This window comes from Canis lupus, assembly GCF_048164855.1.
Source record: "Canis lupus baileyi chromosome X unlocalized genomic scaffold, mCanLup2.hap1 SUPER_X_unloc_3, whole genome shotgun sequence".
Lineage (NCBI taxonomy): Eukaryota > Metazoa > Chordata > Mammalia > Carnivora > Canidae > Canis > Canis lupus.
In genome coordinates this window covers 188227-201044 of record NW_027326465.1, presented here as the reverse complement: position 1 = coordinate 201044, position 12818 = coordinate 188227, and the positions used below count along the sequence as shown (strand labels likewise).

General features: G+C 42.6%; 1 protein-coding gene across 5 annotated transcripts in view; it reads left to right on the top strand.

The window, feature by feature from the left end:
- The window catches only part of LOC140629687 (synaptonemal complex protein 3-like), a 97699-nt gene extending 87614 nt beyond the window's left edge, over positions 1-10085 (top strand). For all 5 annotated transcript variants that reach the window (XM_072819236.1, XM_072819238.1, XM_072819237.1 and 2 more), the window contains 5 exons: positions 1570-1687; positions 2617-2716; positions 4795-4893; positions 8859-8963; positions 9063-10085. In XM_072819236.1, the coding sequence (XP_072675337.1) occupies positions 1570-1687; positions 2617-2716; positions 4795-4893; positions 8859-8963; positions 9063-9134 (494 nt within the window). In that variant the 3' untranslated portion in view covers positions 9135-10085. The remainder of the gene's footprint in view (positions 1-1569; positions 1688-2616; positions 2717-4794; positions 4894-8858; positions 8964-9062) is intronic.
- Positions 10086-12818: the final 2733 nt, after the last annotated feature.

Here is a 12818-nt window from a genome sequence, read left to right as displayed (position 1 = left end):
TGTCATGATGTTTACGCTAATAAACCATGCAGTGGAAACCTAAAGACCACTGTGCTAGCATGCTGGCAAAGTCTGATCAGCACCAATAAACCTAAAAGTTTTTGGTTGTTCTGTCAGATGTCCCTTATCCATTAACGGGATTACAGGATAAGACTCATAGCAAGGAGTGCGAGTCAATATTTGAGTCCTCTATGGGGATCAGTCGTACAAGCAGGTGTGTATTTGAAAGCTTTGCTCTATTGGGTGGCTGTCAGGGTTCTCGGCCTGTGAGCTGCCTCGTGAACTGGTGAGTACACTGGCAAACTGGGAGTATAAAATAGGTGTAAAACGGTGCGTCTTTCCATGATCCCCAGAACATAGCTACTGATGGCAGGTCCGTCACATACAATCAAAAGCAGTTTCTCAACTGTGAAAAATTTTACATATTGCGAGGCTGCTTTTCAAAAATGGTGTAAGAAAAGCCCCATTGTTTTTACTCAAAAACATCTTTAGGACGTGTTTTTGAATATGTTCTTTTATTTCCTTAATCTCTCCACAGTCTTTTGTCTTTAACTCACGTATACTGAAAATCCTCGTTGACTACATTAAAACACACATGCATGCACGCACAGCCCTTTCGTCTCCTTTCATTTATTTATGTGCCTCCCTGTCGGACGCTTTTAAAATAGAATGGTAAGGTGTGTTTTATACATCTACTTCTAACAATAATCCATCTCAATGAGTCCTTTCGTTTGGAGGATATTTCATAAAGTGATTAGAGACTAGCCCCTACCACTGTGTTTTCACAAGAAAATCAAAGACAGTCATCGAGACCCCCTTTTTGTTTTATACATTTTGGGAGATAGTCACTTTTCTTTATTAGGCCTTCTTTCAGTGTAAGTTTGAAAAAGGGGGGGGGGCTGTGTGCAGGGAACAAAGAAAAATCAGGATTCAGAAACTAGTAACTGAAAGGTTTCACACAAAAAAAGAAGCGAATCATCTTGCTTTCTGATGTGAGGCCTCTTATCAAAATGCTAATTGTCTTTCCAATGCTCTGGAACCAAAACTGCCTATGTTGTTTTTGAATAAGCTGCCAAAAAATAATTTTCAGTGTTAAATGTTAACAAATATATATGCTGAGTAATATTCCATTGTATACGTAAACCACATCTTCTTTATCCATTCATCTTTCGATGGGCACCATTAGAAACGACAAATACCCACCATTTGCTTCGACGTGGATAGAACTGGAGGGTATTATGCTGAGTGAAATAAGTCAATCGGAGAAGGACAAACATTATATGGTCTCATTCATTTGGGGAATATAAAAAATAGTGAAAGGGAATACAGGGGAAAGGAGAAAAAATGAGTGGGAAATGTCACAAAGGGAGACAGAACATGAGAGACTCGTAACTCTGGGAAACGAACTGGGGGGGTGGAAGGGGAGGTGGGCTGGGGGTGGGGGTGACTGGGTGACGGGCACTGAGGGGGGGCACTTGATGGGATGAGCACTGGGTGTTATTCTATATGTTGGCAAATTGAACACCATAAAAAGAAATTTATATATGCTTATATTTATGCTTCTCATAGGTGAGATTAAAGAGCTCTTTGATGAAAATAGAAAAAGAGTCATGATGGAAACCAAAGCTTCTGTTGAAAGCATTAACCAGAAAATTGAGCATGTCTGGAAAACTCAGGAAGAGCAAAGGTATCAGTGTTGGAGCCAGGCACTGTGTGTCATTTCTTAGTATTTGTGTGATCACAGATTAATTCAAAACAATACTGCTTTCCTCCATCTGTTGGAGTCTCTACTGAAGAAATATGTTTGGCTCCATTTCTGTTTGTTTGTTTGTTTGTTTGGGTTTTTTTTTTGTTGTTGTTGTTGTTCCGTTCTTTATCTAAGCAAATAGTTCATTTAGCTCCGTGTTGCAAAGCCTTAATTGGAAAGAGGTGTATTATCTAGAGGTCCATAAAGATAACCCCCTTTTTCTCCTTTCAAATTATAATTGAGCTTTCTTGGCATAAGAAGCACTTGTATTCTTTCTTGGAGCATGGAGCTGAGTAAGAGGCCAATGTCTTGCGATAGTTAACTGTATTCAAGTATGTAGAAAAGGTTCATCTTATATTTGAATGATTTTTTTTACATTGATCCCTCTTGGTTTTGCTATTCTTTCATACAAAATCTTTATTGTGCCACAGTGGGGGAAAAGTGAAAGGTTACTGTGTGGGGAAGTGGTATCGGTGGATAGGATACCCTCATTGAATCTGTTCGTCACTTCGCAACCTATAGGTTGTTCAGCAAATGAATGGAAATAAAACGATAGAAACAAAACTCCATGCAGATCAAATGCATTTTCTGGGAAATTTATAGTGCCATAAATCTTCCTTAGCTTTCAAGAGCCAAGGCATACAAGACAAGCATCCCTCTTAGACAGTCAGGAGTGAGAGTAAATACACGGTTAGCAATGAGGGTAAGCCATCCCCTGTAGTGGGCTGTTTTCCATCAGAAAATTCCAGCTGTGATCATTCCCTTCTCGCTTTATAGTATAATTTATGTCCAGTCATTTGGTTTTGAATGGGTTGACATTTTTCTTAGCCATATAAAGTCATGACGCTCTTCTCTATTATGTTTTACAGGCAGGAGCTTCATCATGAATACTCTCAGGAGTTTCTAACTTTGTTTCAAGAGTTGGCTATCGATATACAGAAAACCAAGGAAGAAGAAGAAAAACTCGCTGTTGGTATCAGGCCCAGCTTTATAGTGAATGTATTGTAACCAAGTGCCAAGCAGGAATGCTGAGCCCGGCCACACCTGAGACCCGTAGATTTGAGCCAGAGCCCTGTTTCCATTCATTGCTGGCTATGTGGTTGGGCCCTGATGATGGAGAAACGCAGGGGCGTACAGGCACACATCCTACTCACAGAAGCCCTTGGTCTTTACCTCCTCTCTCGGTTAGGATTCCTGCAGTTCCAAGTGACAGGCACTTGCCAGAGTACCATAGAAGGATGTCCTGGTCTGTCTGAAGAAGCCAAAGGGAGTTTTGCACCAGGTGTAGCTGGATGAGGCTGGGGAAAGGTTGCTGAGGCAGTACCATCCGGGCTCTGCCTCCGTCCTCTAGGAGGCCCGCTCCACGGGGTCAGCATGATAGCCTCTTAAATCCCAGATCCAGCCCCAGGTGAACTGAGATAAGCTTTCCCCATAGGTCTGGCAGGAACGTCCCCTGGACTGCTCCCAATCATCTAGTTTCAATCGATTGCTCATTCCTAAACGAATCACTAGCTCAGGGCATGGTTCACCCTAAATGGACTGGCCCGTGTCACATTTAGGAATAAGGATGGTGGTGGTGATGTTGCTCTTTGAGGGCAGAGGAGAAGGCCTGGAACTGTTTCCTGAGGGTGGGCCAGTGAATGGACAAGGGAGAGATGGCTGCCGGGCCACATTCCGGTCCAACATGGGTGGGTGTCATAACAATCACAAATTTACACGAGAGTAGTCGTACTCATGGTTGTGGGTGCGTCTGAGCAGCTGCAGAGTTGGACTTTTCAGGGTTGAGCTGAGGTTAGCCGTGCACCTCGACAGAGTGAGAAGGGGCCAAGGCATATAAGCAAAGGTGTAGGTTTAACCATTGACCATGGATTTAGCTGGAAAGCGGGAAAAATCAGGCCAGGGGGTGGAGACAGGGGATGGTGAAAAGCATTCCTTTCAATGGATGTGGGATCCTGGTAGGGTACTGACCTGTCTGTAGCATGAAAGGGAGTGAGCCACACACGCAGGGAGGTAGAGAGGTTGAACATAGGGAAAATGGACAAGCAGTGTAGTACAGTGGTCAAGAGCCTGGACAGTGGAACGATAAGGTTTGGGACCCAGTTCTGATTTTCTAGTTTCTAGCTTTGAACCCAGGGACAAATTGTCTTTCTCTGAGCCTCAGGTTCCTCATCTACGAAAGAGAGTATAAGAAGAGTTCTTATAGCTGGGGCAGGGTTTTTGATTGTTTGTTTGGATTTAAATGAGCACCTCTACAAGAAGCTTAATCGAAATGGTTCAGAACAGTATCTGTACACAGTTCCTCTCTACGTCTTTGATATTATTAACATCATGCAGGTGTTTCAGTTATTGGGCTGACAAGACCTAAGGTGTGACCCCGAAAGTGAGTGGCTAAGTAGGGATGTAACAAGATCACTAGCAAGGGAATAGGAAGATCACGGAAGGATTATCGCAAGGATCCTGCGTGTGGGTTTTGAAATCAACATAAGATACATGTTTTGAATATTGTTAAGAAAGGAAATTTCCTCCTCAGTGACTGGCAGATAAGACGACTGTGGTGCTTTTGTATATTCCTGGTAAACACAAAGGACGTAAGCTAGGTGATAAGAGAGAAGATATTAAAAATACTCATTGAGAAACTATTCAAGTTTCTTTTTTTTTTTAAACATTTATTTATTCATAGAGACAGAGAGAGAGAGAGAGAGAGAGAAAGCAGAGACACAAGCAGAGGGAGAAGCAGGCTCCATGCAGGGAGCCTGATGTGGGACTCGATCCCAGGTCTCCGGGATCACGCCCTGGGCTGGAGGCGGCGCTAAACCTACGGAGCCACCAGGGCTGCCCTTTTTTTTTTTTTTAAACATTTATTTATTCATAGAGACAGAGAGAGAGAGAGAGAGAAGCAGAGACACAAGCAGAGGGAGAAGCAGGCTCCATGCAGGGAGCCTGAGAAACTATTCAAGTTTCATCTAGATTTGTCGCTGTTAAATTTTACAATGGTTAAATTTTACAAGTGGTCATCGCAGCTTTTTTTTCCCCTTTTGCGTCTGTAGAATATATTCCGACTGCAACAGGAATTATTACAACACTCCAAAACTGTTGAGAGCCAGAGAATGCGAGCATTTAAAGAGCTGCATGAGCAATTGTTAAAGGTCTGTCGAATTTGGTAACACAATATAGTGTCATAAAATGGACTATGGATATGGCAGTAGAAAACTGTTGTTTTTCTTTCTTAATGCAGGTTAAAAACATTTTGGTCATGCCTTTAATTACTTAGGCAATCAAAATTAATCACGCATTTTCCACTTTGAACTCACTGTTCTGATTTTAACGTAAATGCTAAATGTACTTTTACTTTTCAGATTCGTTCATGGCTTTGTGGGTGTTTTTCAAAACCGGGAATGGTAAATTGGGAATTTTACCAAGAAATTGGCAGGAGACTGATCCTTTACTAACAGTTTAATCAGGGCTGTTTGTTCCTGAGTCAGTTTTCCTTAGGAGAGCAGTGATGAATGTATCATTTGAACGTAGGAAGTCTAAATCATTTCTCAGCGTCATTTACTTTTCTTTGTACTGCCAAAGTTTCTTAAACAGCAAGTAGCCAATTCTATTTTCAATTGCATTTTATTTTACTTTTGTTTGGAAGTAGGCTCTTAATTTATTCATGAGAGACAGATATAGAGAGAGGCAGAGACACAGGCAGAGGGAGAAGCAGGCTTCATGCAGGGAGCCCGATGTGGGACTCGACCCCGGGTCCCCAGGATCACACCCTGGGCTACAGGCAGCACCAAACCGTTGAGCCATCCAGGCTGCCCTTCAGTTGCACTTTATAAGTATCTTGTGGCACATTTGCTTTTAGAATGATTAGAGTGACTAAGAGTGGCCTTATATGCCAACTTAACAGTTTCAAGAGACAGCACAGATGTATAGGAGAATGAAGAAAGCCAGAGTGAGAGTATAAGCTTGTGAACTGAGATTACCTCCAGTCACATTTTCACATTAGCAAATTATCCTCAGTGACACAGACCTCTGTGGCTCCAGCTTGGTGGTTGTGGTGGTGGTGCTATTTCTTGGAATCACTTGGCTATTCATGGACTTTTGTGGATCCACGTGATCTGTAAGATTGCTTTGTAGAAACATTTCTGTAGAAAGAATAGCATTGGGGTTTTGTCAGGGATAACATGGAGTCTGTAGATTGATTTGGGCGGGATGGGCATTGGAGCAATACCAAGACTTCCCATCCTTGAGCATGGGATAATTTTTCCATGTATGTATGCCGTCTTTCATTTCTTTCATCAGTGCTTTCTAGTTTTTTTTTTAAGATTTATTTATTTACTTATGATAGACAGATTGAGAAAGAGAGAGAGAGAGTCAGGCAGAGACACAGGAGGAGAGAGAAGCAGGCTCCATGCCAGGAGCCCGACGTGGGACTCGATCCCGGGACTCCAGGATCGCACCCTGGGCCAAAGTCAGGCGCCAAACCGCTGAGCCAGCCAGGGATCCCCAGTGCTTTGTAGTTTTCAGCTTCGTCCGAGTCCTTCACCTTCTCGGTTATGGTGCTTTCCTAAGTATACGTTACTCTTTTTGGACGCTGTTGTAAATGGGATGTTTCCCTAATTTCACTTTTGGGTAATTCATCGTTAGCATGTAAAAATATAACTGACATTTGTGTATTGATTTTATGACTTGCGACTTTGCTGTTTTCATTAATTATTGTCAGTTTTAAAAGATTCTTATTTATTTCAGAGAGGGAACGAGAGGAGGGGAGAGAGAGAACGAGGTGTGGGGGAGGTGCAGAGGGAGAAGGAGAAGCAGACTCCCCACTGAGCAGGGAGCCCATTGTGCGGCTCCATCCCAGGTCCCACGATCATGGCTTGAGCCGACAGCAGATGCTTAACAGATGTAGCCACACAGGCACCCCCATTTGTTACTTCTAACAGGGTTTCCTCCCTGTTTTGCGTTGCTTTCTTTTGCGTGTTGGAATCTTTGGGGTTCTGCACATATAAGAACACACTATGGGGACGCCAGGGAGGCTCATTGGTTGAGCTGCTGCTTTCGGCTCAGGCCATGATCCTGGTGTCCTGGGATAGAGTCCCACAGCAGGCTCCCCGCAGGGAGCCTGCTTCTCCCTCTGCCCATGTCTCTGCCCGCCTCTCTCTCTCTCTCAGTCTCTCTCTCTCATGAATAAAGAATAAAATAAAATACAAAAAAAAAGATCTTAGTGTCTGTGAGCAGAGATAATTTTGCTTCTCCCTTTCTGGTTTGGATGTCTTCTATTTCCTTTTATTGCTGAATTGTTCTGGCTAGATCTTCTGGTGCTATGTTGAGTAGGAGTAGTGAGACTGGGCAACCTTGTCTCCTTCCTCTTGATCTTAGAGGAAGCGCTTCCTGTGTTTCCCGTTGAATATGCTAGCTGTGGACTTGTCATCTGTGTCCTTTGTGATATTGAGATACTTTGCTTCTGTCCCTAGTTTCTGGAGAGTTTCTATCATGAAAGTGTGTCGGATTTTGTGGCATACTTTCTCTGCAACTTTTGAGGTGATCATGCGGTTTGTTCTTAAAGAATCTCGTTCAGATTTAGTGGTAAAATGTCAGTCTTCTAAACTCACTGGAATGTTTAAAGACTAGTCCTATGACTTCAAAATAAGTATCCTTTAAGGGATTTTAGCGTTACACATACACAAAATAGTTATATTCCATTTGTTTCCCAGGAGAGAGCATGTTGCTCTAATGCTCTGCCAAGTCCATTTATCGATGGTATGGAGGTTTCATCAAGTAACAGGAATTAATGCTTCTAAATGTTCTTGCCCAGTGTTACCACTTAGGGTTGCAAATCTAGTGTTTTCCTCGCCTCCTGCATTTCCTTGTCCTTCCCCTCCAGTTACTCGTAGGCTGTGCGGTACTGACGTCGGCCGTGGTACTTTAAATGCTTCCTTCAGATTCCCACTGCGGTTGCCCTAGTTGAGGACCTCATCATCCTTTGCTTCCCCTATGAAACTCTCATCTGATCTCTGCGTCCTTCACAGGGCTGTGACAGTATCTTCCCATGGCACAGTTCTTCCCTCCTGGAAGCCTGTCCGTGGTTTCCCCTGGTAAACTGCTAGATATTCAAAGATTCACCATAGCATGATGCCCTTTTTAGCTTTATTTGCTACCTCCCACCTGTCCTGATTAATGCCTTGTCTTAACTCTTACTTCTACACCTTGCTCATGTCCTTTGCCTGGAATGTTTTTAACTTCTCTCTCTTTGCCTATTGAAATCTTCTCTTGCCAGCTAAGTCGGCATTAATCCCCTTCTGCTGCTGCATAGACCCAACAGGTTGTGCTTCTATAAGGATCATAAAATTTTTGTATCGTTTCTGTTTGCTCCTGGCCCTGGAGTGTGGAAGGGATAGCGTGTTCACTCTGAATTTCCTCCACAGTACTCAATTCCATACTTTTTACATTAAAAAAAGGTATGCACTATTTCGCCACTTGTGGAGTGAATGGCAACATTTAAAATGTAGGTTGTGTTTTTCATAACTTGAAGAGGTGACATCGTGGACCATTTTACTCCCTCCAGGGAAATCATGCTCCCTTGACTACTACTGATAATAAATACGCTCTTACCTGATGTTAGAAAGCTGATTACTGAATTTCCAAATTATAGCATTGGTTGGCATGGACTCCCAGGCTTCTCCTATTTTGGGGTCCATTTTGACCTTGACCCTAAGTGCCTGACATTGACCCCTTGCTTTGAGCAAAGTGTGGTAGAGCTGTGTCTCCTAAAATAATAATGTTTTGGGGCCCCCCCCCGGGTGGCTCAGTTGGTTAAACGTCCAACTCTTGATCTCACTCAGGTCTTGATCTCAGCGTTGTGAGTTGGAGACCCGTGTCGGGCTCCACGCTGGGCGTGGGGCTTACTTAAAATAACAATAGCATTTAACTCAAATCTGATATTTAAATTATTCTTAGTGAAGGTTCTTGTCTACATGTGTGATTTAGATTTTTTTTAATTCGAATAAATATTGGCCATCACTGCATATTAAAAGAGTAGTGCTTTTGAAGTTTAGTTTTGCATGTTTTGAACGTAAGAAGAAAATGGAGGTTTGGAACTGGACTGTGTTTTCTGTTTCAGGACATGAGAGACTTGGACATCAATCAGGACAATTTTCTTACTGGTGAGCAGAGCACGCTTGGGGAAGAAATGTCCATGTGGCAAAAACAACTTGTGATGGAACACGTAAGTAAACATTGAAACATTGAGATAGTCTGTTTGCAGTTATATGTATAATCCTTTGATAAATACTAAAGGCGTATGTTTTCTCGTTTCATTTAATAGCAACGTCACCAGGCGGCACTCCTTCGAGAGTCTCTTCGTTCTCTGCTGGAATGTGTCTTTGATGACATTTGAAGAAAGGACTTGAACCAAGTAACATGAAGATTGTGGCTTAACGATTCTAGTTTAAATGATCACATCTTGTTATTCGTTGGCTTAAGTGCAAGGCCCTCTTCACTGTGTAAACCCAAGTGAGAGTGAAACAGTTATGTGAGTAGCAGCAATTCCAAAGTTATAGGCAGGAAACGTTTAGACCTTTGGTAGGTCTGAACCTACCAAACCTTTGGTGACTTTTTCTCTCCCTAACGCTGTCAATTAAATTTTAGCAATAGAGGTGATTCACGTTTAAGTTTGCTTCAATGAATCTCTATCAGTCCCAAAAGATAGAAAGTACAATTATAAACGGTTGCCGTGTTCCTCCGGAAGGCGGGGGAGGAAAGAATGTATACACCCTTTTGTATATACTCATTAAGGTACAGAGCCAATTGTAATGAAAAGAAGATTTGAAATACCATCTACTCCAGGAAATCACAAAATTTATGAAAAGCAACTTAAGTTTGTGCCTCAGAATAAATGAAACTGCGAAGAGTCATTAAGACACCTGAATAAGATGTGTAAATATCACTTGTGAGACACGGCGTCGTCAATATGCCATTTCGACCAAAACAATTAACACGTCATTTGATTGATCTCGGCCCACTGTTAAATGACACCTGCCCTGGGCAATCGTTGACAGTATTGCCTTTGCCTGTACAAGAACAAAGCTACCCAAGGTAGAAACATTTTGAACCTGTCTTGAGAGATTCATTACCTAGAAAATTTTGTTTTGCAAGTTTAATATTCAGCAAGTATGTGGAAAGTTGATTGTATGCTCATCTAAAAGCGTCAACAATTAAATGCTGACACCTTGTCTTTTCTGGTGCCCTTCTTACATGCATGACCGTATGAAATCTCCAACTGCAAGCACTCACTGTCATAAGAATGAAGTTGTCTGAGAATTAGTTTGGAATAAACCGGTTACACATATTCTCTAAGTGACTGAAGTTCCTTTCGTGACTCACTCAGAACAATAACACGAAAAATACTCCCTTTTGGAGGAGAGGACTGTCTTTCCCCCGTTTTTCTGCATGTTTAAAATGTTAATTATGGCCACTAGAGCCACTCTTCTATTTGTTTTATGGTTTTCCTCATTTTTTTATAACAAATTTATTTTTTATTGCTGTTCAATTTGCCAACATACAGAATAACACCCAGTGCTCATCCCGTCAAGTGCCCCCCTCAGTGCCCGTCACCCATTCACCCCCACCCCCCGCCCTCCTCCCCTTCCACCACCCCTAGTTCGTTTCCCAGAGTTAGGAGTCTTTATGTTCTGTCTCCCTTTCTGATATTTCCTACCCATTCCTTCTCCCTTCCCTTCTATTCCCTTTCACTATTATTTATATTCCCCAAATGTATGAGAACACATAATGTTTGTCCTTCTCCGACTGACTCATTTCACTCAGCATAATACTCTCCAGGTTCCATCCATGCTGAAACAAATGGTGGGTATTTGTCATTTCTAATGGCTGAGTAATATTCCATTGTATACATAAACCACATCTTCTTTATCCTAGTTTCTAAAGTAAGTGCAAACATATTCTATTTTTCTTTTCTTTAACACTTTCTTCACTCACGAGACACAGATACAGAGAGGGAGAGACAGGGGGGGGGCAGAGACACAGGCAGATGGAGAAGTAGGCTTGATGCAAGGAGCCCCATGTGGGACTCGATCCCGGGACTCCAGGATCATGCCCTGGGCTGAAGGCAGACACGCAACCAACTGAGCCACCCAGGAGTCCCCATGTTCTATTTTTCTAACTTCTAACTTACTCCCCTTAGTTAGGGAGAAGGGAGTCCTCCACCACAAGCGAATATCTGATATAAAGTGACAGTGTACTCCTTAAATACTTCATTTCACTGAGAGGGATTTTCCCCTTGAGCCAAAACATTAAGTCTTAAGTATTTCCTCATGCTGTTTTCTCCAAGTTTTTATTTCAATTCCAGTTAGTTAACATACAGTATAATCATCATTAGTTTCAGATGTAGAATTTAGTGATTCAGTGCTTCCATACCCGCCCCCCGGTGCTCATCACTGACAAGTGCCTTCCTTATTGCCCATCACCTATCTCACACCCATTTCCCCACCACGACCACCACCACCACCACCACCACCACTTCTCCTTGAGCCACCATCAGCTTGTTCTCTATAGTTAAGTCTGTTTCTTGGTCGGCCTCTCTATTCCACCCCAGTCCATGTTCATTTGTTGTGTTTCTTAACTTCCACATGTGAGCGAAATCATATGGTACTTGTCTTTTTCTGAATGCCTTGTTTTGCTTAGCTCAATACTCTCTGGCTCCACCCACGTTGCTGCAAATGGCCAAGATTTCATTATTTGTCATGGTTCAGCAATACTCTGTGTGTGTGTGTCTGTGTGTGTGAGTGTACATACTGGGACTGCATCAATATAAAAAGCTTCTGCACAGCAAAGAAACAATCAACAAACCTAAAGAGCAACCTATGGAATGGGAGAAGATATTTGCAAACGACATATCGGATAAAGGGTTTGTATGCAAAACACATAAAGAACTTATCAAACTCAAAAACCAAAAACCAAAGAATACAATTAAAATGGGCAGTGGTTATGAATACGCATTTTTCCAAAGAAGACATAGAGATGGCCAAGTGACACACGAAAAGATGCTGAACATCACTCATCATTGGGGAACTACAAATCAAAACTACAATGAGGTGCGGGGGCCTTGGAGGCTCGGTCGGTCAATCGTCTGCCTTCGGCTCAGGTCATGATCCCAGGGTCCTAAGATTAAGCCCCTTGTCTGGCTCCAGCTCAGCAAGGAGCCAGCATCTCCCACTCCACTCCAGCTCCTGCCCTGTGACGCTATCTCTGTCACCGTCTCGGTCTCTGTCTCAAACAAATAAAAGTCTTGAAAAAACCCACAGCCCTACAATAAGGTATCACCTCACACCGGTCAGAATGGCCAAAATTAACAAGACAGGAAGCAACAGGTGATGGCGAGGATGTGGAGAAAGGGGAAGCCTCTTATACCATTGGTGGGAGTGCCACTTGGGGCAGCCCCTCTGGAAAATAGTGTGGAGGTTCCTCAGAAAGTCACACATAGTACTACCCTGAGACCCAGCAATTGCACCACTGGGTATTTACCCAAAGGTTACAAAAATAGTAATTTGAAGGGATATGTGCCCCCCGATGTTTATAGCAGCATTCTCAACAATAGCCAAGTTATGGAAAGAGCCCAAGGATCCATCAGCTGATGAATGGGAAAAGAAGTTGTGGTATATTTCACACATTTAAGAAGATCCTTATTTGAGAAATGTTGCCACCAGGCCCAGAGGCAAAATAAACGCTCCAGTGTGTTGTCTGTGTATTTTAATGCATATCTGCGTACTTTCCCTTCTGTGGAATATAGACTTACTGACTTCAGTTCAATATGTTTCCCTGTTGCTTAAGATAACTGTAGCACATGCTCATGACTCCACTATTTTCTTATTGTTTCATTAGATAGGATATGGTCTGCAGAGCCGCTGGATTCAATCAATCATCGAGTCAGATGGGAGGACTGCTGTCTCACCGAATGGCTCTTACTCCTAGTGTTACCTGACAGCTGTTCATAAGCAATAAAAACTACTCGGGGGGGGGGGATATTGGCTGCTTGTGTTTACTATCCACAGAGAGATATATTATC